A 21,204-nucleotide genomic window follows, 5' to 3' on the forward strand; every position below is an offset into this window, starting at 1 on the left:
AAGAGCCTTATCATACTGGGCCCATCTTGGGCCAGAATAGATAGTCAACTTGACCACCATCTTAGAATTTCTTCATTAGAATTATTTGGAGCAAGTAGGTAAAGATGCTCGAATAATAATAATTATAATTACTATTATGAAGTATATATATATATGTTGTTTAATTAGCCACTGGAGGCCTTAAGAGTGGCGAATAGGCTGTGCACTCCAGATCATCCAATTGACAATGCAAGGAGAATATTCTTTGCAAGTTGTGGACAAGAATTATTTGATCATATATCTCAACTTCAATCCATATCTTTTAGGAATTTCCACTTGAGAGAGGAGATCATTGAGCTACCTAGGATTCTCCCTTCTGAACCTTAGTTCAGAGAGCAAGGCTCTCTTAATTATTAGAATAAAATAATAATCCTAAAGAAAAACTAAATTATCGTAAACTAATATTCGTGCTTAGAGAGGCAGGCAGAGGCGTGGGACTTGGACGCCGGAGAAGGTGGTGGCGGTGCCCTGACGTCGGCGAGCTCTACGTTCCTGCATGGTGTTTCGTCGCTGCAGAGCAAGTCGATTGCCACTTTTGTCCTCGAAGTTCCGTTGATTCTCCTGTAGCTCACGTTGCTGATCTGAACTCTCGAGGGCTGCATGGGAATTTACGAAAATAATAACTAAATAATTATTCTTTAGCAAATATATAGTTAATAAATAAAGATTATTTGGCTTTCTGGAAGATATGTTGAATATTGATGGCCTCTTTGGAGCAATCGTCCCCCCGGGCAATATTGTTGATCTATAATGATAGGATTAGAGACATTTAATCATTTGGCTCGGCTAGCCGTCGATCCGGGCCACGTCTTGATCCTTACTCCATTGGTCGTGTTCTTTATCGTGCAGTTCTTCACTAGCAATCCAATCACTAACATCTCATCTCCATACTTCCCTAAACTTCCCACACTAAGAAAAAGAAAAAGAAAAAGATAAACAAAGAGTTAATTAAATGCTAATTACAACATAATTAATTATAATCAGCTAAAAAATTCATTCAGTAGATATGAATCAGATTAATGACCTTTACTCCGGGGGCACTAATGTTAAGATTTCTTACGTGATGAGGGTAAGATTGCGTACAGTCGAGTTGATTACTTGATAGAACTTTAACATCTACATATTAAAATATATTTTTATCAGAGCCCTTCTTCCGTAAACTATGTCTAATAAGTTAGTTGACATAAGAGGGAACAAAATCTTTACTTTCTCTTCTATTTTTATCTCTCTCCTTATCAAACATCCTTTTAATAATTAATAGCGATTGTTTTGATAGTACGAAGACAAGTCTCGTCTTATTGCCCCCACACTAAGTGATACCTAACATTGTGCATGATGTAAGTATCGATCGAGAACTTACGGTGGGAGGTAGATTGCACGATTCATCGCCGTGGCATCCCTTCTCCGGCCACGAGCTATTGCCTTGACCGTCAAGGACGACGCCGCCGCCATCGTCGCTGACCGTCAGGTTGTTTAGGTCAGTGAACTTGATCCAGGATTCATCAGGGTAGTTATCAGATCCAGGAGGAGCCTTCAGCCTCTCCTCGACCTCAAGTAATGGAGATGTTCCATTTTTGCAGGGTCCTTTGAACTCCACTGGCCCAGTCATGAAGGTACCGCTGGGGATGACAAAGCTTGTAGTCCCTGTGAAACTGCATGCATCTTTCCAAGCATCCAAGAGAGCCTAAGAAGATTAAAAGAAGAAGAAGTAATTGGGAGATTAGTTTGTAATGCAGATGTGAGATTAGTCTAATGCAGAGGAAAATGGATGAGACTATTTCTAATCCTAAGATAAGGAAGAAGTATCACTCACTTCTTTGTTGCCCTTTTCGTGTGTGGATGCTCCATACTTGGTCACATCAAAGATCTCTGAGCTGTCGTAGGATTTGGCAGCAACGCAAGAATTAATCTAAAAGTAGATAGGGAAGAAGCAATCTAAAGATTGGATTAATGGATATATGCTGAAATGAGAACATGGTTAATATTCTTGGTGAAGAAAGTAACAAACAAGAGAACCTGTCAAGCTTTTATACGTACACTAGGCTTATCTTTCTTCTTACTATTCTTCATAGCAACGGAGTAAAGTCTATTAATTTGTCAAGAGACACTGACGCTTTATAACCAGCGGAGTGATGACTCTTTAATCTTTATCACTCACTCCCATTTCTTTATCTCAAAGAACGGTTCTTAATTTGGACTTCTCTCACTCCTAATGACATATAAAAGAACAATTTAATTACTACAGAGCATGAAACTGTAGGCATGCAACTTCACAAATGAAGATTTACTCCTCAAAAGAAACTGCACCTAGTTTTAAGTTTAACTAATTTGTTTATCCCCACCCCCCAAAATTAATATTCTCAAAATGTATGACTAATCTGTCTCCTATATGAGTACGAGAAATGTTCAAGTGGGTACATTAGAAAGAACCTCTGGGTTGATATCAACATGAAGCATTCGAAGAATAAATTTGAGGCTCTGCATCAAGTCAAATATTATTGCAACTAGCAAATTTGTGCCGTCAGAACATCTCATATGGACTTTAACGAGGAATACAAAAAATAAAAATAAAAAATAAAAAAAAGTTCAAACAATGCTCTTAGTTTAAAGGAGCACATAAATGAGGATTATAAACATGCTACAAAGCACAACTGTATTTTGAGCTCAGAGGAAAGGGAACAAGCCTTTACCTTCTCTCATTTGAAAGACCATAATGTTTTAACAAATTTGTAGCTCATCAATAGAATAAAATACGCTGTGTGCCAATAATAAATAATCTTTATCTATGCAAAAAGAAAAAGGCAGACAATAATTTTAAACCTCTATGAACTAGTCGAATTGGGTACAAGAAAACAAGAAGTGTCTTATCAACAGGGATAATCTCTCCAAGGCTATAGGCTTGCCCTGTTTCCAAATCCAAATTTCGTAATGCCAACACATATCATGTGTTTTTGATCTTCGCTGTTTTGGAAGCAGCAGCTGAAAAAAATCCTCTTTACTTTAACGCTGTAAGTTTTCAGAACCACCTAATCTTTCAGAAACTGTTCCCTGATATGAAGAAAAGAGGATTTCAAGTAAAGAAAAATATGGAGATGATAATTAACAAAGCAAAAACCAAATCCAAATTCTCAACACACAAAACATGCACTCCTATTGCAATGCAAAGAGTAGCTTCGAAAATGAAGGACTTATTGCTCTATCTGAATCATAATGCTATTGAAATAAACACATGCATAATCTCGCTTATAGACAAATGACCCAGTAGGCCCTTCCTAGAAGTAAGTAAATGACAAGTGATGATACCGCTCGAGCGCTAATATCCCCAGATTCAAGAAGAAGCATTGATTATCTTCTGAATGACACCTTCAACAAATAAACGGAAGCAAGACGAGCAGCAATCTGTCACAAGATATGCTGGTTCGTTGCCATCCAATTCATGAGAACAGTTGTTAGGGGCTTGAATAGGAGCAGCAACCATGCTTCTGTGATGCTTAACCCCACACGCTGCTAAAATAGTGTGAGTAGCACGCCTTGCAATGTCCTTAAAATCGGCACGCTCTACAGAAACATATAAGCAAAAAATCAGTCTGAAGAATGTAAGAAAAAATATATACAAGTAAAACATCTCAGCACGTAATAACTGATCTTAAAATCAGAAAATAAGTTTCAGACAATAATAGCATATATTAATATTATACTACGCAGATCAACTGTAAAAAAAAGAAAAGTGCTCTTGATAACAAAAAATCAAAGCAAGGTTGACGTACCTAATAGGGAAGCTCTGGACAAGTGTTTTAGGTGGCTCTTGACCATGGACTGCACTTTTTCCTTGGCGCCTTCTACAATTCTGTAACTGTTTTCCTCTCTATACATGCATGGGGCTAAAGTAGCTTGGGACTGAATAAAAGATCTAGTTTGGGACTGAATAAAAGGTCTAGTTTGGGACTGAATAAAAGGCCTACTGTTCTGCTGGGATTGCCCAATACCGGCAACTCTGTGCAAAGAATTCAACCCCTCACCATCATATAAAGTTTCTTGATTTCGTTGAATTTCTAATGGAAAACTGTTAGAATCATTGTCATGACATGGCACAGTAGCTCTAGGGAAGATCTGCCGTGCCCTATTGTTGGAGAGCAAAATGCGTATATGTTGCTGTATTGCACGTCTTCCAGAAAGAGTTGATGCCCCACCACCAGACATCTGTGATGCAGCTCCCTGGTCTTCCTCCTGAAAATCTCTAGGGGGTAGATTTAGATCAATCCTTTGCGAAGATGGCTGACCTGTATTGAGTATTGATCTTCGAGAATTTGAAGCAGCCTGTCCATTTGCAGGGACATCTGTTTCAAAACTACCAAAAATTCTATTATTTCTTGGTCCTCGAGGAGTCACTCTATCCTGTACTGGAGGATGTGATGATCTCTCTCCTGCAGACTGACAACATTCACAATACCAGTTGCCTTCAGGTACTTCCCTCCCAAGGCCAACACAATAAGTGTGTGCAGGTGAATCACATATATCACAAAGTAACATCAAACTATCATCTCCACCTTGTTGGCATTCAATGCATACAACATTCTCGTATGGATCTAGCATGCCCCTCATTTCTTCTTCAGATGGTTGGTACACCTGCAAAAGATGAAGAGAGCATGATGAGTGATATATATAAGGATTGAGAGAACATTGAACACCATAAATCTGCTCATTAAACAGAACAATGAAAATATATATACACCTTGCCAACAGATCTGAAGTATAAAACTCGATCTAAAGCACAATAATATGTTCTAGGCCCACCACATCTTCAGAATCAAGGTAACAAATATGAACTGCTAATAAAATAGCATAAGAACAAGGGTACAGTGAAGCCTAGTTTCTATACCTCGTGATGCCAACTTATAGTAGACAGCAAAAGCAGCATAACTGAGACTCAGTCATATGCTACCATATAATGCCAACCTATAGTAGACACCAGAGCAACATAACCGGGACTAAGTCATATGGTACCTTAAAATCTACTGGAGATTTCACAGATATAGGGAAGTGTAACTATATTCCTGTAAAAATCGCTAATTGTACAGTAACAGACTCCATTATTTGCTAGAATAATTTGGCAAGATAGTGATATCAAATTTTAGATAACAATACAGTTGTTTGCATGGCTTAATCTTTAGCAAGTCTACTCAAAGAGGTAAAAAGATACAGCATGTAGATGTAGTGACTAGCAAACTCCACCATATCAGGGCTTACCTAATCGTTTCATGAGATAGTAGACTTCGCAAAAATTATGATTGTCAATAAAGGATCTAGCAACAAAGAAGCTAAGTTGTATTTGCTGTACAAAGTGCTACCTTAAAAGGACAAAGTAAAATTTTGTAACTTAGCATCACATCTCAACCATGTCATTCTCATAAGAGCACCTGCGACAACATCAAACTAGGGATAATGCTAAAAAAAGTCACATTTACTGTCTCTTTCATAGAAAAAGTCTCTGATATTTCAATCTTAATCACATTCACACTTAATAACTGATTAAAGGCTACCTTTTCATAGATCACATAGCACATATTAAATTAATGGCCAGATAATTTATACATCCCCTCACACAAAAGGAGAAAAAGATGAAAGATAAAAAGTATAAAGTTGAGTGAAAAATTTCTAGCTTTTAAACATCCAACAATTGAAGAAAATATCTATGCATAATCAGATTATGAAGATATTAATTGCGAAACTTATCAAGACCAACTCAAATAAAGATAATAATGCCTATCCTTGCAAATAAAACAAACAAAACACATTCATTCTGGATGAAACCAAAAAGAGAAGAAAAAAGGAATACCTGATCACGCTTCTGTACCCTGATAACTGCATTCCTGAGCCCAAAGCCTGGGTCTGACCTTGAGGATTTGGCGATGGTCTCAAATCTCCTCTTGCAAACAGGGCACCTCGACTCCACCTTCGACCACTCCATGATGCAAGCAAAACAGAAGTAATGTGCACAGCAATTCAATACCCCCTGAATTGTCCCTCTCTGCTCCTCTGACAAGCAGATCCCACAAACCTGCTTTCCCAAATCGTCAGCCTGTTTCTCCTTGCCCTTCTCTTCAACCTTGCTCCCATCAAATATCTTCTTTGGTTGTGGCTGATCAAGAAGCCCTCCAACTCCAAGATCCTTCAGCTCTTCCTCAGAAATCACATAATCAGAGTCTGATGACTCAGATCCAGACCTCTGTCGCCTCTTCCTTACTCCATTTGCTGCTGGCTTTGCCTTCCTACCCCTCCTGCTCTTAATCCTCTCTTCAGTTACAAAATCATCCTCATCCGATGTCAGAAATTCGAACTCTGATGTATCCGATTCCACTGAATGTCTCTGTCTCTTCTTCGGCTCCATCAGTCTCGTATTATTCCGTCTCCCAACCTTTCTTCTGCCCCTCTTCTTCTTACTTACTTTCACCCGATCTTTCACTATAAAATCATGATCATCCTCATCCTCATCCTCATTCAGTGTTCCTCTTTTTCCTCTCTTCCTTTTCCTTGATGGCTCTTTCACAGTCTTCTTCTTCTCCTTTTTCCGCCTTGAAACCCTAGATTTGTGCTTCTTTCCGTGCTTCTTTGGATCCCCCTTCCTTCTAGAGCTAACTTTGCAGACAGAATTCAAAGAAACCTCTTCTTCATCCTCATCGTCCTCATCCAGCGAGAAATCCTCGTCATCGTCTTCCTCCTCTTCCTCCTCCTCCTCTTCCCACTCATCAGAGGACTCCGAAACCCTAGATTTCCGGCGGTAAGATTGAACCCTGCCCTTCTTCCTTACGGTCTTCTCCTCCTCTTCCTCGTCATCAATAAAATCCCTAGCTTTCTTGACCCTCCTCCGGCCATTGGAGGGCTTTCTTTGATACTTCGATCTCGGGATCTCCCCGTCCTCTTCCTCCTCGAGCTCCAATTCCTCCTCCTCGGAGTCGACGGATCCAAAATCGAAATCCTCCTCCTCGGAAGAGGAGGAAGAGGCCAAGGACTCATTGCTACTCTCCGATTCCTCCTCCTCATCTTCCCCCAGCACGTACTCTTCGTCGCCGTCGTCCTCATCGCCGTCGTCGCCCTTCCGTCGTGCCCTCCGCTGCCTATTCCCATTGGCCCTCTTGTAGATAACCCTCCCTCCTCTCCCCATATTATCTACAAGGGCCTGGACAGGGATTAGATTGAAATTTCATCATTTCTCGTGCATAATTCTGTTTACAAAAATCGCACACGAGAATTGAGAACAGTAGCTAACATAAATTGCTGGATTTCTTTTCCTTTTCGTCCTCGTGGTCTTTTCGTGTTAAAGAATTAGGATTTTCTTTTTTCTTTTATGGATAAAAGTATAATTTGTGAGAAGCACAGGGTGTGGATAGGAAAAAAGAAGAAGAAGAAGAAGGGAGTGGGGTTGAGGTCTCCGTACCTTTACGCAGGAGAAGGTGGGCGGCGAATTGGAGAAGCGAAGCCGAGAGAGAGAGAGAGAGAGAGGGAGAGGTGGGTGGGGGCGGTTTTATCGGTCTCGCTGCGGGCGACGGGTCGAGTAATGGCCGACTTAGCTATTCAATTTACAAAATTGCCCTTTCGTTATTAAAAAAGAGGAGCGATATATGAAGTGCACCCGATTGTGGCTGACCCGTTGCTGGAGCCTAGTGGGACCCAATGTTTCTGTGGCTTAAAGTAGCGCGTTCGCGAGACGTGAAGATGTCGTCGTCACACGAAGGAAAGCATCTATGCTCCATTGTAACTACTAGCGTGATAGGAAGCATGATAGGAAGTACTAACTCATCTCCTACTGCTTTTTTATTTAGCTCATATTAAATTTTTCGAGCTCATGAATAATAATAAAAAAAACTCATAGACCTTGTTTGCTTTAAAGTCTTATAACTTATTTATTTTGAGTTTAAAGAGTTTTTGAAGTCAAAACTTTTAAACTGATTTAATAATTAAATATTTTTTATATTTAAAAAAATAAAATCAACTAATCAAGTTTGAAATTCAGCTTAAAACCAAACAATACCTTAAAACAAATTTAAATATAATATTTTTATTGATGGAAAAATTTTTGTCTCTTTTGCCTCTTATTTCCGAAAACTAGAAGATTCATTTACATCATAGCCTTGTATCCTTTGAGTTAGTCCAAACTATAGATATAAGATAACTGCAAAATTAATAATATTTTAGACGATAATAGAACAGCATATGCTGAATCATATAGATAATAGTGGCTTGTTCTCGTATCAGAGCTATTAAATTAGCTAATATTGCTATGTGGAAGTAGAATCTCGGGATCGCCTCCTCATTCTTTAACCAGTTTATTCTCTTGAACTGAGAGGTTAGATTTGGGAAGGATCATTTCGTCTGCCTAAAGAAGCAGCAGCCCGCCCTTCTTTCATGTATCATAAGCTACGACATGTGGTAGTTATGGACCGGTTGCAAGAAACAAATATTTCAGTAGAAAAATTGGACAAATGGTCATATACTTCATGGTTCTCTTGCTGTATCGTTCCATGTGGTCCATCAGAGGCCTATGGGTCTGCCTTAGGCATCTCTAGCTTTAATTCTTACACCAAGCGGAGTTTGAGCAAACTGACTCCGATTTAAATTTGACTTAAAATTAATTTTAAATCTTAGAATTGCTTAGGCGACCCAAGCTAGACCCCTTCTACCAGTCCAGTCCAGGTAGCCTTTTCTGTGACGTCGGGGCAAGCAACGGATTTTCCGTATGATAAGTAATTTTGTTATTTATTTTGTATTCATATTTATACTTATATTTATTAAAAAGATAAATAAAAGTAAGTTTGCCGATTATGGTCCGGAAAGTCGGACCCTTCGTAGACGGTAGACGACAAGACCGTCGTTATTCTTATCTTGGTACAAAGCATAGAACAGCGGTGACTCTCCAAAGCAGAGACTAGTCGACACGTAGATGTTAGCTGGATTCTTTCATTTTTTTGTATTCGAATTTGACTGGATTCTTAGTCGGAAACGGGAGGGTCTTGATGGTTTTTCCTACGTAGGGGCGGCGACCAGACACCGCATCTTCCCGTCAAACACGATTGTTCGACGGTTCTGATGACCCGATCCAACGGCTAATATTTCGTGTCGCCCCAATTTAATGGTTCCACGCCATACCTGATCTCCTCCAAACCTTTCGTCCAGGAGAGAGAGAGAGAGAGAGAGAGAGAGAGAGAGAGAGAGAGAGAGAGAGAGCGCGCGCCATAGAGGTCGAACCCAGAGAGGAGGTATTTTATGGTGTCATCTCTTTCCTCTTCGATCTCATCGAAACCCTAGTTTTCAATCTCTCTCTCTCTCTCTCACACACACACTCACTTGGAATCCGCGCTACGGCCGAGCTCGCCGCGGTAGCCCCCTGGCCATGCGAACCTGGGTCCCAAAGATCGGCCTCTCGAGAGAGGAAACCCTAGATTTGATTCAAAGTCATAGCGTCTCCCAGAGCGTCGCCGGATCGTATTGTGGCGATGCCAGGCGAGAGTCATAGCCCCGCGACCAGGGGGCTTCTCTGCAACGCCGTCGCTGGTGCCTCTGCTGGTAAATTTAGATTGGCCTTTTCTGTTAATTGATTGCTATATGGTTTAATTTTCGTTGGATTGCGCTAATTAGTTATGCTTTGGTTTGCCGGTGTCAATTGGTATAGGTGTAATCGCTGCTACTTTCGTTTGTCCATTAGATGTGATCAAGACTAGGTTTCAGGTCCATGGATGGCCCAATCTCGGTACCAGTAAAATTAAAGGTGCGAACTTTGCCTTCTGTATCCTTTTTCTTCTTTCTTTTAATTCATATGATTTCTTCCCGAGAATCAGCTCAGAAGTAGGTGCAAATCTTTATTTTTGGATGTAAGGATGTTGAACTGTGTACTGTGTGTTGGCTTGTATGTCATTGCCGCACCGGCTTGATTGGTTGCATAATTTAGATATAGTTGGTAGTTCAACATGTTTGTTATTCTTTGCATTACTGCTCATTTTGTTTTGCTATACCATGAATTGATATTGTTGACGAGTAGCTTTTATCCAGTAGATAGTTAATGGTTGGTTGGCTACAGGAAAATAAAACCCAAAAATCAAGATCAAACTAAGAGTCATGCATTTAGACATGCTAGTATTTCATAGGAGGAAGCTGTCAGGGTTCCGCAAAGGAGTCGGGCTAGTATGCCCCCAGATAGAAGAATTGCGTCACTGCCTTTTAGTTGTGTTCTGGCAGGTCCTCTACTTCATCACCAAGATTGGGCCTTTATTTAGAAGAGAAGAAATAATTAGATGCCTGCCCTACAAACATGCTGAGCGTTTTGTCTACTTGCTATCCTTTGTTTCAGCTGTCTATGAAGGTTCACAGAAAAAGGAAGGTGTGGGAAAAAAGACATGAGTAGAGTCCAGAATTATTTGATAAACGTAGCAGAAAATTCAGCAAGAGGACTAGGTATACTCTAATCAAGAAGAAGTTAAGAATGAAACGACTGATAAATATGACAAGAAATAAGGACAACGTCAGTGAAAAGTAGTTTTTAGAGCTAGTGATAGTCTTGATGATCAAATAATAGAGGCATGACAGGACTTCATTTTTTATTTTTATTTTGATTGATACTGCATGTATTCCTTGGTGACAAACATCTTTTCTCCATCTATATAAAAAGGAGTTCTCTTTCCCATTTATCTAGAGAATAGCATATTTTGGCAATAGATGTCATATGATGTAGCTTTAATAGTGACTATTGATTTTCCACTGCAGAAATGACAACTGTTATTAGCATAATTATGTATGGATTTTGTCTGAATCCAGGCTCAATATTAGCAGTGTTGTGAAGATATAGATAAGAAATTCATTGTAGTTCATCATGAAGTTAGCTTGCAATTAACTTGGGATCATTTCTTATTCTTCTCCTTTATACTTGTACGTTGGTTCTAGTCAATCGGCACCCTATTACAGCACAGTTTTTTACATGCTATTTAAGTGTGGAGAAAGAAAGTTATCTTCGTTTAGTCCTCTGCTATTCTGAGAAGTTACTTCTGTAAATTGTCTTGTGACCAGGGAGTCTTATAGTTGGAAGTCTAGAGCAAATATTTCAAAAGGAAGGTGTTCGTGGCATGTACCGTGGTCTTTCACCAACAGTATTGGCATTACTCCCCAACTGGGCAGTAAGTTTCTCGTTCTTGCAATCCAATGTAATGAAAGTTATTGTTTCCTCACTCCTTTTTTGCCAGTCAATAATGTGGTCCCCATGGAAAGCATTTCATTTTATGAGAAATGTAAGCTACACAAACTTCACTAGTTTGATACGTTGGTGGGAAATTCTAAGACTTCTCTAATACCTTATGAACATGATTTAAACAATGCTATAATTGCTTAATATGTTTGAGTATTCTTTCTGTCAATTTGTTTCTATAGGAATAAGTAGGAAGTCTTAAGTCCTTTACAGGATTAACTGTGATTAGTGCATTCTTTGAACTCTCAGGTCTGATTAGCCTTCTTTCCTATTTGCTTTTCCAAAATATACGCTTTATGTTGTAAGCATGTCATTTTTTACTATTGACCTTCCTTATATCATACAACACATTTCATATTATTTGATCTTGTTGTTTGACACATTTCATATATATGTGTGTGCATGTGTATGTGTGTGCTAATGATTTGTGACTGCTTGTGTGTGTGTGTGTTGATGGCCACTCATTCCCTCTGAATGTGCAGGTTTACTTTACCATCTATGAGCAGCTCAAGAGCTTGCTGGCTCCAAATGGTTAGTCTACTTGGCTCTTCCTGGCCATTGATAAGAAATAAGTTCTCAAAAGCACTTCTATCGTTTTAATATACCTATTGATTCTGTAGATGGAACCCATCAGCTATCAATAGGTGCTAATATGGTAGCTGCATCTGGTGCTGGAGCTGCAACCACTATTGCCACTAATCCACTCTGGGTTGTCAAGACAAGATTTCAAGTATGTCATGCATGATATTGGTATATATTTATAGTATGACAACAAATAAAAGAATAAGTACTCATTTGACATGTAATGTTTCAAACATCCTTTTTCATTTAAGGTAAGCATGCATTTGTGGCTAGTATAATAGTTCATATCACTAAATGTGCTTCTTTACTTTATCCTTGTGCAACTAGATTTTGTGTTGTTCATTTTAGAGTCAGTTCCTTTAGTTGATGTTATTGAGCTATTAATGTTGCATTTCTCGTTTTCCTAGTTTATCTTGATATTATTAGAGCAATAGTCTACACTAATTTTTAAATAGCCAACCATTTCTAAATTACGACCCTCTTCATGTGTGTCTATGTTAGTGTTAAGCATGCACTAGTGGCACATAATGCCTTATCAGTGTCAATGTCCTTGCCATGTTTATTAAATGTTTCCATTGTGTTTCAGTTTTTGGAGTTATACACTCATTTCCCAAGATATAGTGAGAGGTTCAAGTCATAAATATTAAAGGAAGGAAGGAAAATTACAAGATCATTACTACTACTTTCCACCATCTTGCTGTTCTAGATGTACATGTTCCTATATTATCTTTTTGCAAAACTCTTTTAGCATAAGAAATATAATTTGGAGAAATATTATGTATGAAAACATAGTTAACTTGCTAAGATTGTTGTTTCTCTATGTTGCATTTGTGGCACTTAATAGTAACAAGATTCACTGGCAAATTTAGTAGGAAAGATAGTATGGCTTCAATTCGAGGCACCATGACCAGATAATTCATAATTCCTCTTGTTATGGACAATAACCTCCTTTCCCCATATATATATATATGGGTCAGGGTGGTTTGAACCACTAGTTGGTTGGTAAGGATCTAGGTTCGTTGGCTCTGAGCATTCTGTTTCTTCTCCTCAATCCTCACCTTATTTCTATCAGATATTGCATGGCTTTGTATTTGTATTCCATTTAATGTTATCTTCCCTTTCTTTAGACTCAAGGAATGAGAGCTGGTGTGGTTCCGTACAAAAGTACCCTTGCTGCTTTGAGGAGAATCGCTCATGAAGAAGGCATCCGGGGATTATACAGGTTGTTTGCTTTAGGACTATCGGACATCTTATTAGTAGTATCATTATCGTTTCAACTGTGTTGCTGATATAGTGTTGTGAGCAGTGGTCTTGTCCCTGCTTTGGCAGGCATCAGTCATGTTGCTATCCAGTTCCCAACATATGAGAAGATAAAGATGTACCTTGCAAAGAAAGGTAAATGTAATATTTTATTTTGTGTAAGAAACTAATTTTGAGAAAAAAGTGAGTTGGAAGTTTCTTTCCTTTTATTTGATAACTTTTTTTTTCCCTTTTTATTGTGGTCCATTTTGTTTCACATGATGATACGTGTTCTGTAGCAGATAATACTACAGTCGATTCACTCAGTGCTGGTGATGTTGCTGTTGCTTCGTCGGTTTCTAAAATTGCCGCGTCAACATTGACATATCCTCATGAGGTACTTATGCTGATGTTCAAGATTTGCTGAGTTATCCTAGGGAAGCAATCTATTACATATTCAGGGAAATATGAGAACTATAGTTCAGATTGTTGCTACTACATATGCTGGAAAAATATGAGAAAATATTTATTTCCACAGTTCAGATTTTATGCTTGCCAAGATAGATAATTTAACTTTTCCTCTCTCTCTCATGGCAGGTGGTTCGCTCAAGGCTTCAAGAACAAGGATTTCATGCAGAGATGCGCTATACAGGTGTGAGTGATTGCATTAAGCAAGTTTTTCAGAATGAGGGTCTTGCCGGTTTTTACCGTGGATGTGCTACAAATTTGCTGCGAACTACACCAGCTGCTGTAATTACATTCACCAGCTTTGAGATGATGCACAGATTCCTGATCAATCTATTCCCTGCTGAATCCCATCCACAAACACTCTAATTATGGGTTATTCTCCTATATAAGTCCTTGCGAAGAATGTTCTGTGTGAACCAGCATGCCACTGTCTAGCTATTATAAATCAATTCAATTACCATACTTAGCATAGATGGAAATAATGACTCGTAGTAATGCTAAAATTGCTGCTCAAACTTATAGAAACAAATTCTTTGGATTGTATTATTTTTGATAGTCGGATGGAAAATGAGCATGTTAGGTTTTCTGATATTCATTTTTTGTGGAGGACGAAGACAGTGGCATACTGATAATGACGAAAATTATAGCCTTGGTGAAACTTTTTTTTAGAGAATTGCTGTAATTCAATTAGAACCACTGCGTTTAATTCACTTGTAGCTGACAGTGAGTCAAAACAAGTAGCATTTTGTTACTATTTCAGCATTGAAACGATGACACGCGTTATGTGTTCTTCATTTTGACATCTTTTCTTTCATTTATTTATTAGCGGTTCATGATATATGTGTCCGAATGATTGTTGTTGATTTTGTTGTCCTGTGAGATGAAGTTAACCGAGCACAGCTCTGGCATGTTATGGACAAATAAAATTTGTCTAGATACCTGACTTGAGACAGACGATATGGACAGCATCTATGGTGCCTTTCGATGGATTAAAAGTAAAATTGCAATCGACAAGGTTTGCTGTTTGCTTTAGTGATGGTCAGAAGCAATAGTTGGTATCAGATACCAACTAGTACCTGCACCTTATCCCAGATGGATATTAATTGGTACCAGCTTGAGTTCTTTACGGTTTCCAATCTTTTTCTCTTTCCTCCTGCTCTTTGTCGAAATATATAAGACTGGAAGATGGTTGCACATATGCCTACTATGCCAAGTACAAATGGTTTAAGGCTTTGCACCCCTGGTGACCTCTAATATAGAGTATTGTTGCTTTCTCTAGGCTATTGTGCACTAGTCCTATTAAGATTAAGATAGTTTTGGTGGTACGCACGAGCAATATAATCTTGGGAAGTGTTCACAGGCAAATAGCAACCATTACCAGCAATCCAGCATAAATGATAATAATTCTGGTCTACAAAGCGTCCCTTGTTGCAATACAATAAGTACAACAACAACAAATAGATGAATATAGCAAAATTAAATAAATAAATGATCTGATAATGTAACTAGCACAAGTCCCCTTCCCTCTATGTTCCCTCTTTTCTCCATTTTCTTTTTATGTCACATCTAATTTTTCTTCTAGTAATGAAACAATGGGCCTACTGAATATTGATAGAGAGTGAATCTAAGGAGTTTCAGATATGAACACAAGTTCTATACAAGAAAGATTGGAAATGAGATCCATAACAAATTTGTTGCTCGTGGGAGTTCCCTAGGCATATTGAAGTGTAAGGCTTAGGGTCATCAATATATACTCATTCCAACATGCTGCTATCTTTTCGTTTTTCTGTTCTTCTCTAAAACTATAAAGAATCTACAAGACCGCAAATCCAAATTAATCTCTGACATTACAAACCTGCAGGAAGACCAAATAGATAATTTAGTGCAGGTGAGGCAGTCACTACATACGACACTAACTCATTTTAAGAAGCTTAGTAGAAAAATAATTGAATCGAGCGTACAAGGAAAGAAAAGTAGATGGGAATGAAAATAGGCTTAATACTTTATAGTCAATACCCAATCAACAAACATAAATAATATAACTAGGAAGATATTTTGTTTCTAGATAAACAATTTGAAGCCAAATTGGAACATCTGTTAAGGTTTAACGGTAGCAATAGCATGCTAGCACCCTCCCCTCAAACCCTCAAATAAAGAGGTGAACAACCAGCAGCTACTGACTACTAAATAAGCAACTCAATTGGTTGTACACATCTGTGCGGGAGGTCAAGAGATTCTCAATCATCTTTCTGATGTAAAACACGAGGTAGACTATTACCATTCAACGCAGCATGGTAGACCCGCTTCTCAGCCAGCCCAATATCTGAAAGGACCAAACCACCCTGCAGAAGAAAAAACTTTGAACATATTGGACAAGGTGAAAATAGTAAAGCAAAGAGCTTTTGCACTGTGACCTCCAACAGGATGGACTTTGACATCCAAGAACATAGCTACAGCAGCTCAGATCTTTTGGAAGTGAAAGTATTAAAAATATGCAAACATATTGAGCTGCAACTCATACTTGTCACTTGCATCATGGTGCAATAAGATAATATTACTCACGTGAGAGTTATGTTACAGAAGTGTGTAAATAGTTTTGGGTTTTGGAGATTACTATTATCAAATCTAAAGTATGTCAAGGTACCTCTCTACCCAATTACCCATAAGATGAGTTATTTACTTATTTTATAAATAAAACAAATCTAAAGTTCAGCTGGTCCTCTATTGCCTTTGTGGATAATGGTGGACAAGAAGCAATTTCCTAACAAATAAAAAACCTAAAAACTTTCATCAACTAAATAACATCTCCAGGCAGGACTTCTCTCTTATGGCACTAAATTGCAGATACATTATCTACCACTTTCAGATAATGCATGAGACGTGTTACTAATTTATGGACCCTTACGCAATACTCCAATATTCTGTCAAGACTGATGCACGAAGCAAAACTTTTTCCTAAGCATTTCAGAAACTAATTTTCCCCTGACTCTCTCCCCGCATCAAACACATGGCCCACCCACTGACCCACACAATCACCTTTCTCACCCCTCACCCCCTCCCCTCTTTGAGAATGAGGATATGGCATAACCCTGACCTATAGCTTCATACGAGCTTGGGAACATATTTAGCTTACTTAGATATGATCTCTCCAATTATTAACACATGAATATTTAGTAACCGAAAAATATGATGGTTCTACAAGATTAGGCACCCAGGTCCAGGCTGCATGAAAGGTTGATGAGTGAACAACCTAAGGCAGTGCAAATCATCTGAAGTACCAAGCCTATCCATCTCAAATGAAGTCCAACCATTTTATAGTTTGTTTAGAGAAAGAGTTGTCATAACCTCTATAGATCCTAGATAGAACTATAGAAAAACCCCAGAAGAAGGACAAGCATCGATACCTCAGTGGCCATTAATTTCCGAACATTGTTAGCGTAGAGCTTAGCATCCTCCTTTTCTTGTTCAGAGGGGTAATATACGGGAAGTCGGACCACATCAATATGATTCATGAATTGACAAAGGAGCAAGAGTACATGACGCATCTGCAAGTTTTCAAGAGAGGAAAAAGGAAGATGATTGATATTTAGACAGGGCAAAATAATAGGACAAAGAATGTAGGAAAAGAACCAAGAAATTAAAGAGTTACTACTGCATTAGAAGTCTTGATGTAATTAAAGAAAATATAAATCTCCTAACATGAAAACCCCTCTGGTCCAAAATGCAGGCAAGAGAAAACACTAACTGAAGTACACATACGACAAATTTGTAATTTGACCATAGAATTCTCACCCCAGAAATGGAGTCCCAAGCTGGACTGAATCTCTTGTAAGGATATCTTAGGATCACTGGAAGCACTGGGGCTTTTGCAAGGAAGGCACCTGTCTTGAATGGAAGAAGATAATCTCCATTTGTGGTTGTGCCCTCTGAATTTGTAAAAATAGGTATTAAAACAATTAAATAAGCAAGATATAAGAAGTTTCAGAGAAGATAAGTCAGATTAAGATAAACATAGAAAAAAGAGAATAAGATAATGTGGATGATGCATGTAGGATAACCTATAGAATATAAATGAGATGATACAAGGCTACATTATGTAAAACTTTATTTACTTTAGGAATAAAGTTAATTCTAGAATAAGTATTTTTCTTTGTTATTGAAATAATGAGATTTTTATTGCAGAGATAATTATTCTTATATTCACTTGTATTCTGAAATAAGGATGTAATAATTAACTTTGATGTGATATAAAGTAAGGAAAAAGATGAATTTTTTTTTTAACTTTTTAAGAGATTACTATGAATACCCTTTGGTTTGATATAAAATAGGTTGATGAGAAAGACATCAAGAGTAAATTAATAATTGAGTAAGTGCGTGGTATAAAATGTAATTTTGATAAATAGTGTTTGTATTCTAGAACGAGATTATTTTGAAATAAAGAGTTGTATTCTAAAATTTAAAAAAAAATATTCCAAAAAGAAATTGCATGAAGACTTGAAAGAAGCCTAAACCGACAAGATTGGCTTGTTACTTACGCATACTGACATGCAACAACCACCCAGAGTTTTGCATGGAGCATCATAAGAGAGTGTTAAGACTTTCAAATAGGCGAGATGTGCTGATGTGCACACAAGCACATGCGCACACACACAGAGATCCGAAAGAGCAGAAGAAATGAATGCATATGCAGTGCAGGAAAATGGATTGTGATTCTTGGGCAAAAGCTTATCTTGATTAGCCTCTTGAAGAGCAACATGACCTATCAAAACTATAAAATGACAACAACAATATAACGATAAGAATGAAAAAGAAATTCAAGCGCACTCAACCAGGAAAGAGCATCATTGTCGGACTATGCTTATTTTGGTGAGCCTCTTGAACTCTTTCTGTTACAGCACCTGCAGGTAATGTAGATGTTTAGAATCAGATGCAACTATACTAACATAGAAGATTAATAAACTAAAGTAGTTCTGTCCAGATAAATTTCTCCGAGTAACATGTAAATTTTCACGCCAACTCAGCTATTTCTTGTATATTAGAACTGCCCCAACACAATTTAATGATCATTCAAACATAACATAATAAGAGAGAAGTCTGTTTGTTAATATCCTTGAGTTTTTTCTTTTCTCTTCTAGTCCAAGAATTTGATACCATAGAAAGTGATGCCATCTTGAATTCAACTATAGCCAAGTGTGGATGGCTACTGTTACATGCTAACTAAATAATATGTTCATCCTTCACTAAATCGAAGAAGCAAGCACATAAGATTACAATAAAATGCAAGAAATGCATCTGTATCAGAATTTGACATGTTGTCCTTTTCCATGATGAAGGTTGTCCATGAGTAGCTTGGTGTATGATGACATAACAATTGTGTACAGCCTATTGAATGTCTGACAGCTAGAAATAGAGAAGGATAGATACCTCAACAAATGGATATAAGCCGACTTTGCTGGTCCTACAAGTTTAAGATGCAGATTTCTTATGAAAGCCAGTTCTTGATCTTTTAAACTTGGCCGATAAAGGATAAGACTAGATTGAAAAACAGATAACAATCAAACACTTTAAATTATTGTTCTTACTAGGTTTTAGGTTTTGATCAAACAAATTGACGTAGATTCTAAGTATCCAATAAAAGGGTTGCAGACCAAGCCATGCGCGAACAGAACAAGATTGTTTAGCAGATTATGTCTATTAACCAAATCAGTTGCTTTTATAGTGGACTTAACTGGCATTCTGTTGCATGGAACTAACTCATTTGATCATCAACATGCTGAAGAAATATAATAACTTCAAAAGGTTAGCATTAACAGATAAGCAACACACATACAAATAGCTAAAAAGAAGGCTTGTAAAAATAATATATATTTCTGACTGCTAATCTACCTGAAACACCTTTAAAATCAGACGCTTTAGATTCTCGTTGAACATAGATGCACCCAAGACACTTGCTGCATATGGAAACAATGACAAAGCTATTACTCCAGTCCGCCAGCTTCAAGCCTAATATATGTGATACACCATGAAATGCAAAATGTTCTAATATGAAATGTTATCATTAGGCTATAACCTACAATGGGAGACAAAAGAAAAGGCAACGTATAAATTTGTAAAATTCACATGTACCGAACAAAGCAAAAATTAGATTGAGTGCAAAGGATATGAAGGTTTGATACAAAAATAAGACCCAACAGGCATAATAATTCACAAAGAAGTGAAGAATAAGTTCAGAGGCATGTACCTAATAAGACCAACTAGGGGTAGCCTGGCCACTGATCTCTTCAATGGGGATAAATTTGTGCACAATACGAGCATGTCAAAACAAATGTCAGACAATATTAAGTTCTCATGTTACCAAATAAAATAGAAAACCAGTAAACTACCTTTGCTACAAAACTTGGAAAGGAAGATGACATGTGATAGAGAATATCCAAATATGATACATGATTAGATATAATTGCCCCTGGTCTTTCGGTTTCATCAGACTGCTCTCCATGCTCATCCTGAATTAAACTCAAAAAAAAAAAAAATCGTGTAAGGAGATTTTTCATCAATTTCCTGAAAACTACAATACCAGAAACATGGGCTCATCTGTGCAAAACGCATCACCATGTGAAACATCCAAAATGATCGCAATACAGAGAAGATAAAATGTTCTTGATAAATCGTTAAAAGCATTCCTAAACATTTATTATTCAGATGAGGGATGCCAAAATTGGTCGCAAGCAAAAGAAAAGAGAAAGAATTCATTTCTTTGTCGTTTATTTTCTTCTACCAAAAATGAAAAGAGATGCAAAATGATAATTGAAAAGGTCCTGCGGATTAAGCAAAATCGATCTACTTATAAACAACACTACACAATTTAGAAAAAAGTCCATAAATGGCCAAGGTTCAGGATTTTTCAGGTCTCAAATTCTCAATCTTGAAGGGTTTACCTACCGATGCTAATTTGACTGCTGAGAAAAGATACTAACTTTACGTTCAATTATCAAGTAAACAAATTTATAAATCATCAGATTTATACCTCAGTGGTGGATAAGCTTCGATCGTCCACGCGGATCCAATAGAAACCAAATACGAACAGCATCGCCCTCGAGGAGAACCTCCCACACCGGACCACCACCTCCCTCCTCCACCCGACCATGTGCGCATAGTCCTCTTGCCCATCATCCCGATTCGGAACCGAGAACAGCGTACAAAACCGGCAGATCAAGTAGTACACCAGCAGTATCAGTACCCCGGCCACAAATCTGATTGGGACTAGCGTTACGATCGCGATACCGAGAAGCATCTTCTCCGAGATTGGGAGCTTGCCGCGCCCCATAGTTCCGTACGCGTCCTTGCGCACGTATGCCGCGCACTTCTTCTCGAGTTGCTCTAGGGTTTCACCGCTTCCATTGGAGGAGGAGGAGGATTTGAGGAGTGGCCTCTCGTCCTTCGCCGCCTCTCCTCCGTCGTTTTCGCCGGAGAGGGAATTCATCTCCGTTGCCATGGAGAGAATCCTAACCCTAGACGTCGCTCGGAGAAGACGCCGGAGCACGAGAGGGAGAGAAGGGGATGGATTAGCGAAGGCCTCGGGTTAGGGGAGAGGATGCCGTGCAATCCCCGTGTCAGGAATCTTGTGCTTCTAAACTGTAGAAATGAGT

The 21,204-nt window shown here is 38.2% G+C and overlaps 4 protein-coding genes across 8 annotated transcripts; 1 reads left to right on the forward strand and 3 right to left on the reverse strand.

Moving 5' to 3' along the window:
* Positions 1-267: 267 nt before the first annotated feature.
* On the reverse strand, positions 268-2,528 carry LOC140764411 (exopolygalacturonase-like). Its single transcript, XM_073102967.1, has 4 exons — positions 1,853-2,528; positions 1,400-1,723; positions 819-948; positions 268-647 (listed from the first exon to the last, which is right to left on the reverse strand). The coding sequence occupies exons 2-4, from the start codon at positions 1,489-1,491 to the stop codon at positions 438-440; spliced, it is 432 nt and encodes a 143-aa protein (XP_072959068.1). The 5' UTR covers positions 1,492-1,723; positions 1,853-2,528; the 3' UTR covers positions 268-437.
* A 186-nt stretch (positions 2,529-2,714) lies between these two features.
* LOC140764933 (uncharacterized) lies at positions 2,715-7,553 on the reverse strand. Of its 3 annotated transcripts, none has more exons than XM_073103803.1 (5): positions 7,475-7,553; positions 5,876-7,216; positions 3,807-4,665; positions 3,343-3,597; positions 2,715-3,087 (listed from the first exon to the last, which is right to left on the reverse strand). In XM_073103803.1, the coding sequence occupies exons 2-4, from the start codon at positions 7,199-7,201 to the stop codon at positions 3,368-3,370; spliced, it is 2,415 nt and encodes an 804-aa protein (XP_072959904.1). In that variant the 5' UTR covers positions 7,202-7,216; positions 7,475-7,553; the 3' UTR covers positions 2,715-3,087; positions 3,343-3,367. The 3 variants fall into 3 exon arrangements, with proteins under 3 accessions (XP_072959904.1, XP_072959905.1, XP_072959903.1); XM_073103804.1 differs by having other exon boundaries at positions 5,876-7,206; positions 7,475-7,552; XM_073103802.1 differs by having other exon boundaries at positions 5,876-7,262; positions 7,475-7,545.
* Positions 7,554-9,217: 1,664 nt separating this feature from the next.
* LOC140765625 (nicotinamide adenine dinucleotide transporter 1, chloroplastic-like) lies at positions 9,218-14,332 on the forward strand. Of its 2 annotated transcripts, none has more exons than XM_073104798.1 (9): positions 9,218-9,600; positions 9,707-9,802; positions 11,095-11,201; positions 11,752-11,800; positions 11,890-11,999; positions 12,979-13,073; positions 13,158-13,246; positions 13,390-13,487; positions 13,688-14,332. In XM_073104798.1, the coding sequence occupies exons 1-9, from the start codon at positions 9,531-9,533 to the stop codon at positions 13,922-13,924; spliced, it is 951 nt and encodes a 316-aa protein (XP_072960899.1). In that variant the 5' UTR covers positions 9,218-9,530; the 3' UTR covers positions 13,925-14,332. The 2 variants fall into 2 exon arrangements, with proteins under 2 accessions (XP_072960899.1, XP_072960900.1); XM_073104799.1 differs by having other exon boundaries at positions 9,219-9,600; positions 13,393-13,487.
* Positions 14,333-14,898: 566 nt separating this feature from the next.
* Positions 14,899-21,155, reverse strand: LOC140765482 (lysophospholipid acyltransferase LPEAT1-like). 2 transcript variants are annotated; one of them, XM_073104595.1, is made up of 9 exons: positions 20,583-21,155; positions 19,942-20,061; positions 19,800-19,837; positions 19,445-19,509; positions 18,388-18,456; positions 17,351-17,484; positions 16,963-17,103; positions 15,837-15,900; positions 14,899-15,413 (listed from the first exon to the last, which is right to left on the reverse strand). In XM_073104595.1, exons 1-9 carry the CDS (start codon positions 21,048-21,050, stop codon positions 15,406-15,408), a joined length of 1,107 nt encoding a protein of 368 aa, XP_072960696.1. In that variant the 5' UTR covers positions 21,051-21,155; the 3' UTR covers positions 14,899-15,405. The 2 variants fall into 2 exon arrangements, with proteins under 2 accessions (XP_072960696.1, XP_072960695.1); XM_073104594.1 differs by lacking the exon at positions 14,899-15,413 and having other exon boundaries at positions 15,539-15,900; positions 20,583-21,153.
* Between the last annotated feature and the right edge of the window lie 49 nt (positions 21,156-21,204).

This window comes from Typha angustifolia, chromosome 8, assembly GCF_048772165.1.
Source record: "Typha angustifolia cultivar Huaian chromosome 8, ASM4877216v1, whole genome shotgun sequence".
NCBI classification, from domain to species: Eukaryota; Viridiplantae; Streptophyta; class Magnoliopsida; order Poales; family Typhaceae; genus Typha; species Typha angustifolia.

Coding starts and splice junctions, on each gene's coding strand:
- LOC140765482 (XM_073104594.1), bottom strand. CDS start 21,050: ATGGCAACGGAGATGAATTCCCTCTCCGGCGAAAACGACGGAGGAGAG. Junction 19,838..19,941: donor TTCCAAGTTTTGTAGCAAAG/GTAGTTTACTGG, acceptor TCCCCATTGAAG/AGATCAGTGGCCAGGCTACC. Junction 17,485..18,387: donor GACAATGATGCTCTTTCCTG/GTTGAGTGCGCT, acceptor TTACAAATTCAG/AGGGCACAACCACAAATGGA.
- LOC140764411 (XM_073102967.1), bottom strand. CDS start 1,491: ATGGCGGCGGCGTCGTCCTTGACGGTCAAGGCAATAGCTCGTGGCCGG. Junction 949..1,399: donor CGTGCAATCTACCTCCCACC/GTAAGTTCTCGA, acceptor TCTTTTTCTTAG/TGTGGGAAGTTTAGGGAAGT. Junction 648..818: donor GATCGACGGCTAGCCGAGCC/AAATGATTAAAT, acceptor TTATTTTCGTAA/ATTCCCATGCAGCCCTCGAG.
- LOC140765625 (XM_073104798.1), top strand. CDS start 9,531: ATGCCAGGCGAGAGTCATAGCCCCGCGACCAGGGGGCTTCTCTGCAAC. Junction 9,601..9,706: donor CGTCGCTGGTGCCTCTGCTG/GTAAATTTAGAT, acceptor CAATTGGTATAG/GTGTAATCGCTGCTACTTTC. Junction 13,488..13,687: donor CATTGACATATCCTCATGAG/GTACTTATGCTG, acceptor CTCTCATGGCAG/GTGGTTCGCTCAAGGCTTCA.
- LOC140764933 (XM_073103803.1), bottom strand. CDS start 7,201: ATGGGGAGAGGAGGGAGGGTTATCTACAAGAGGGCCAATGGGAATAGG. Junction 4,666..5,875: donor GGGTACAGAAGCGTGATCAG/GTATTCCTTTTT, acceptor CATCTTTTGCAG/GTGTACCAACCATCTGAAGA. Junction 3,598..3,806: donor GTCCAGAGCTTCCCTATTAG/GTACGTCAACCT, acceptor ATGTTTCTGTAG/AGCGTGCCGATTTTAAGGAC.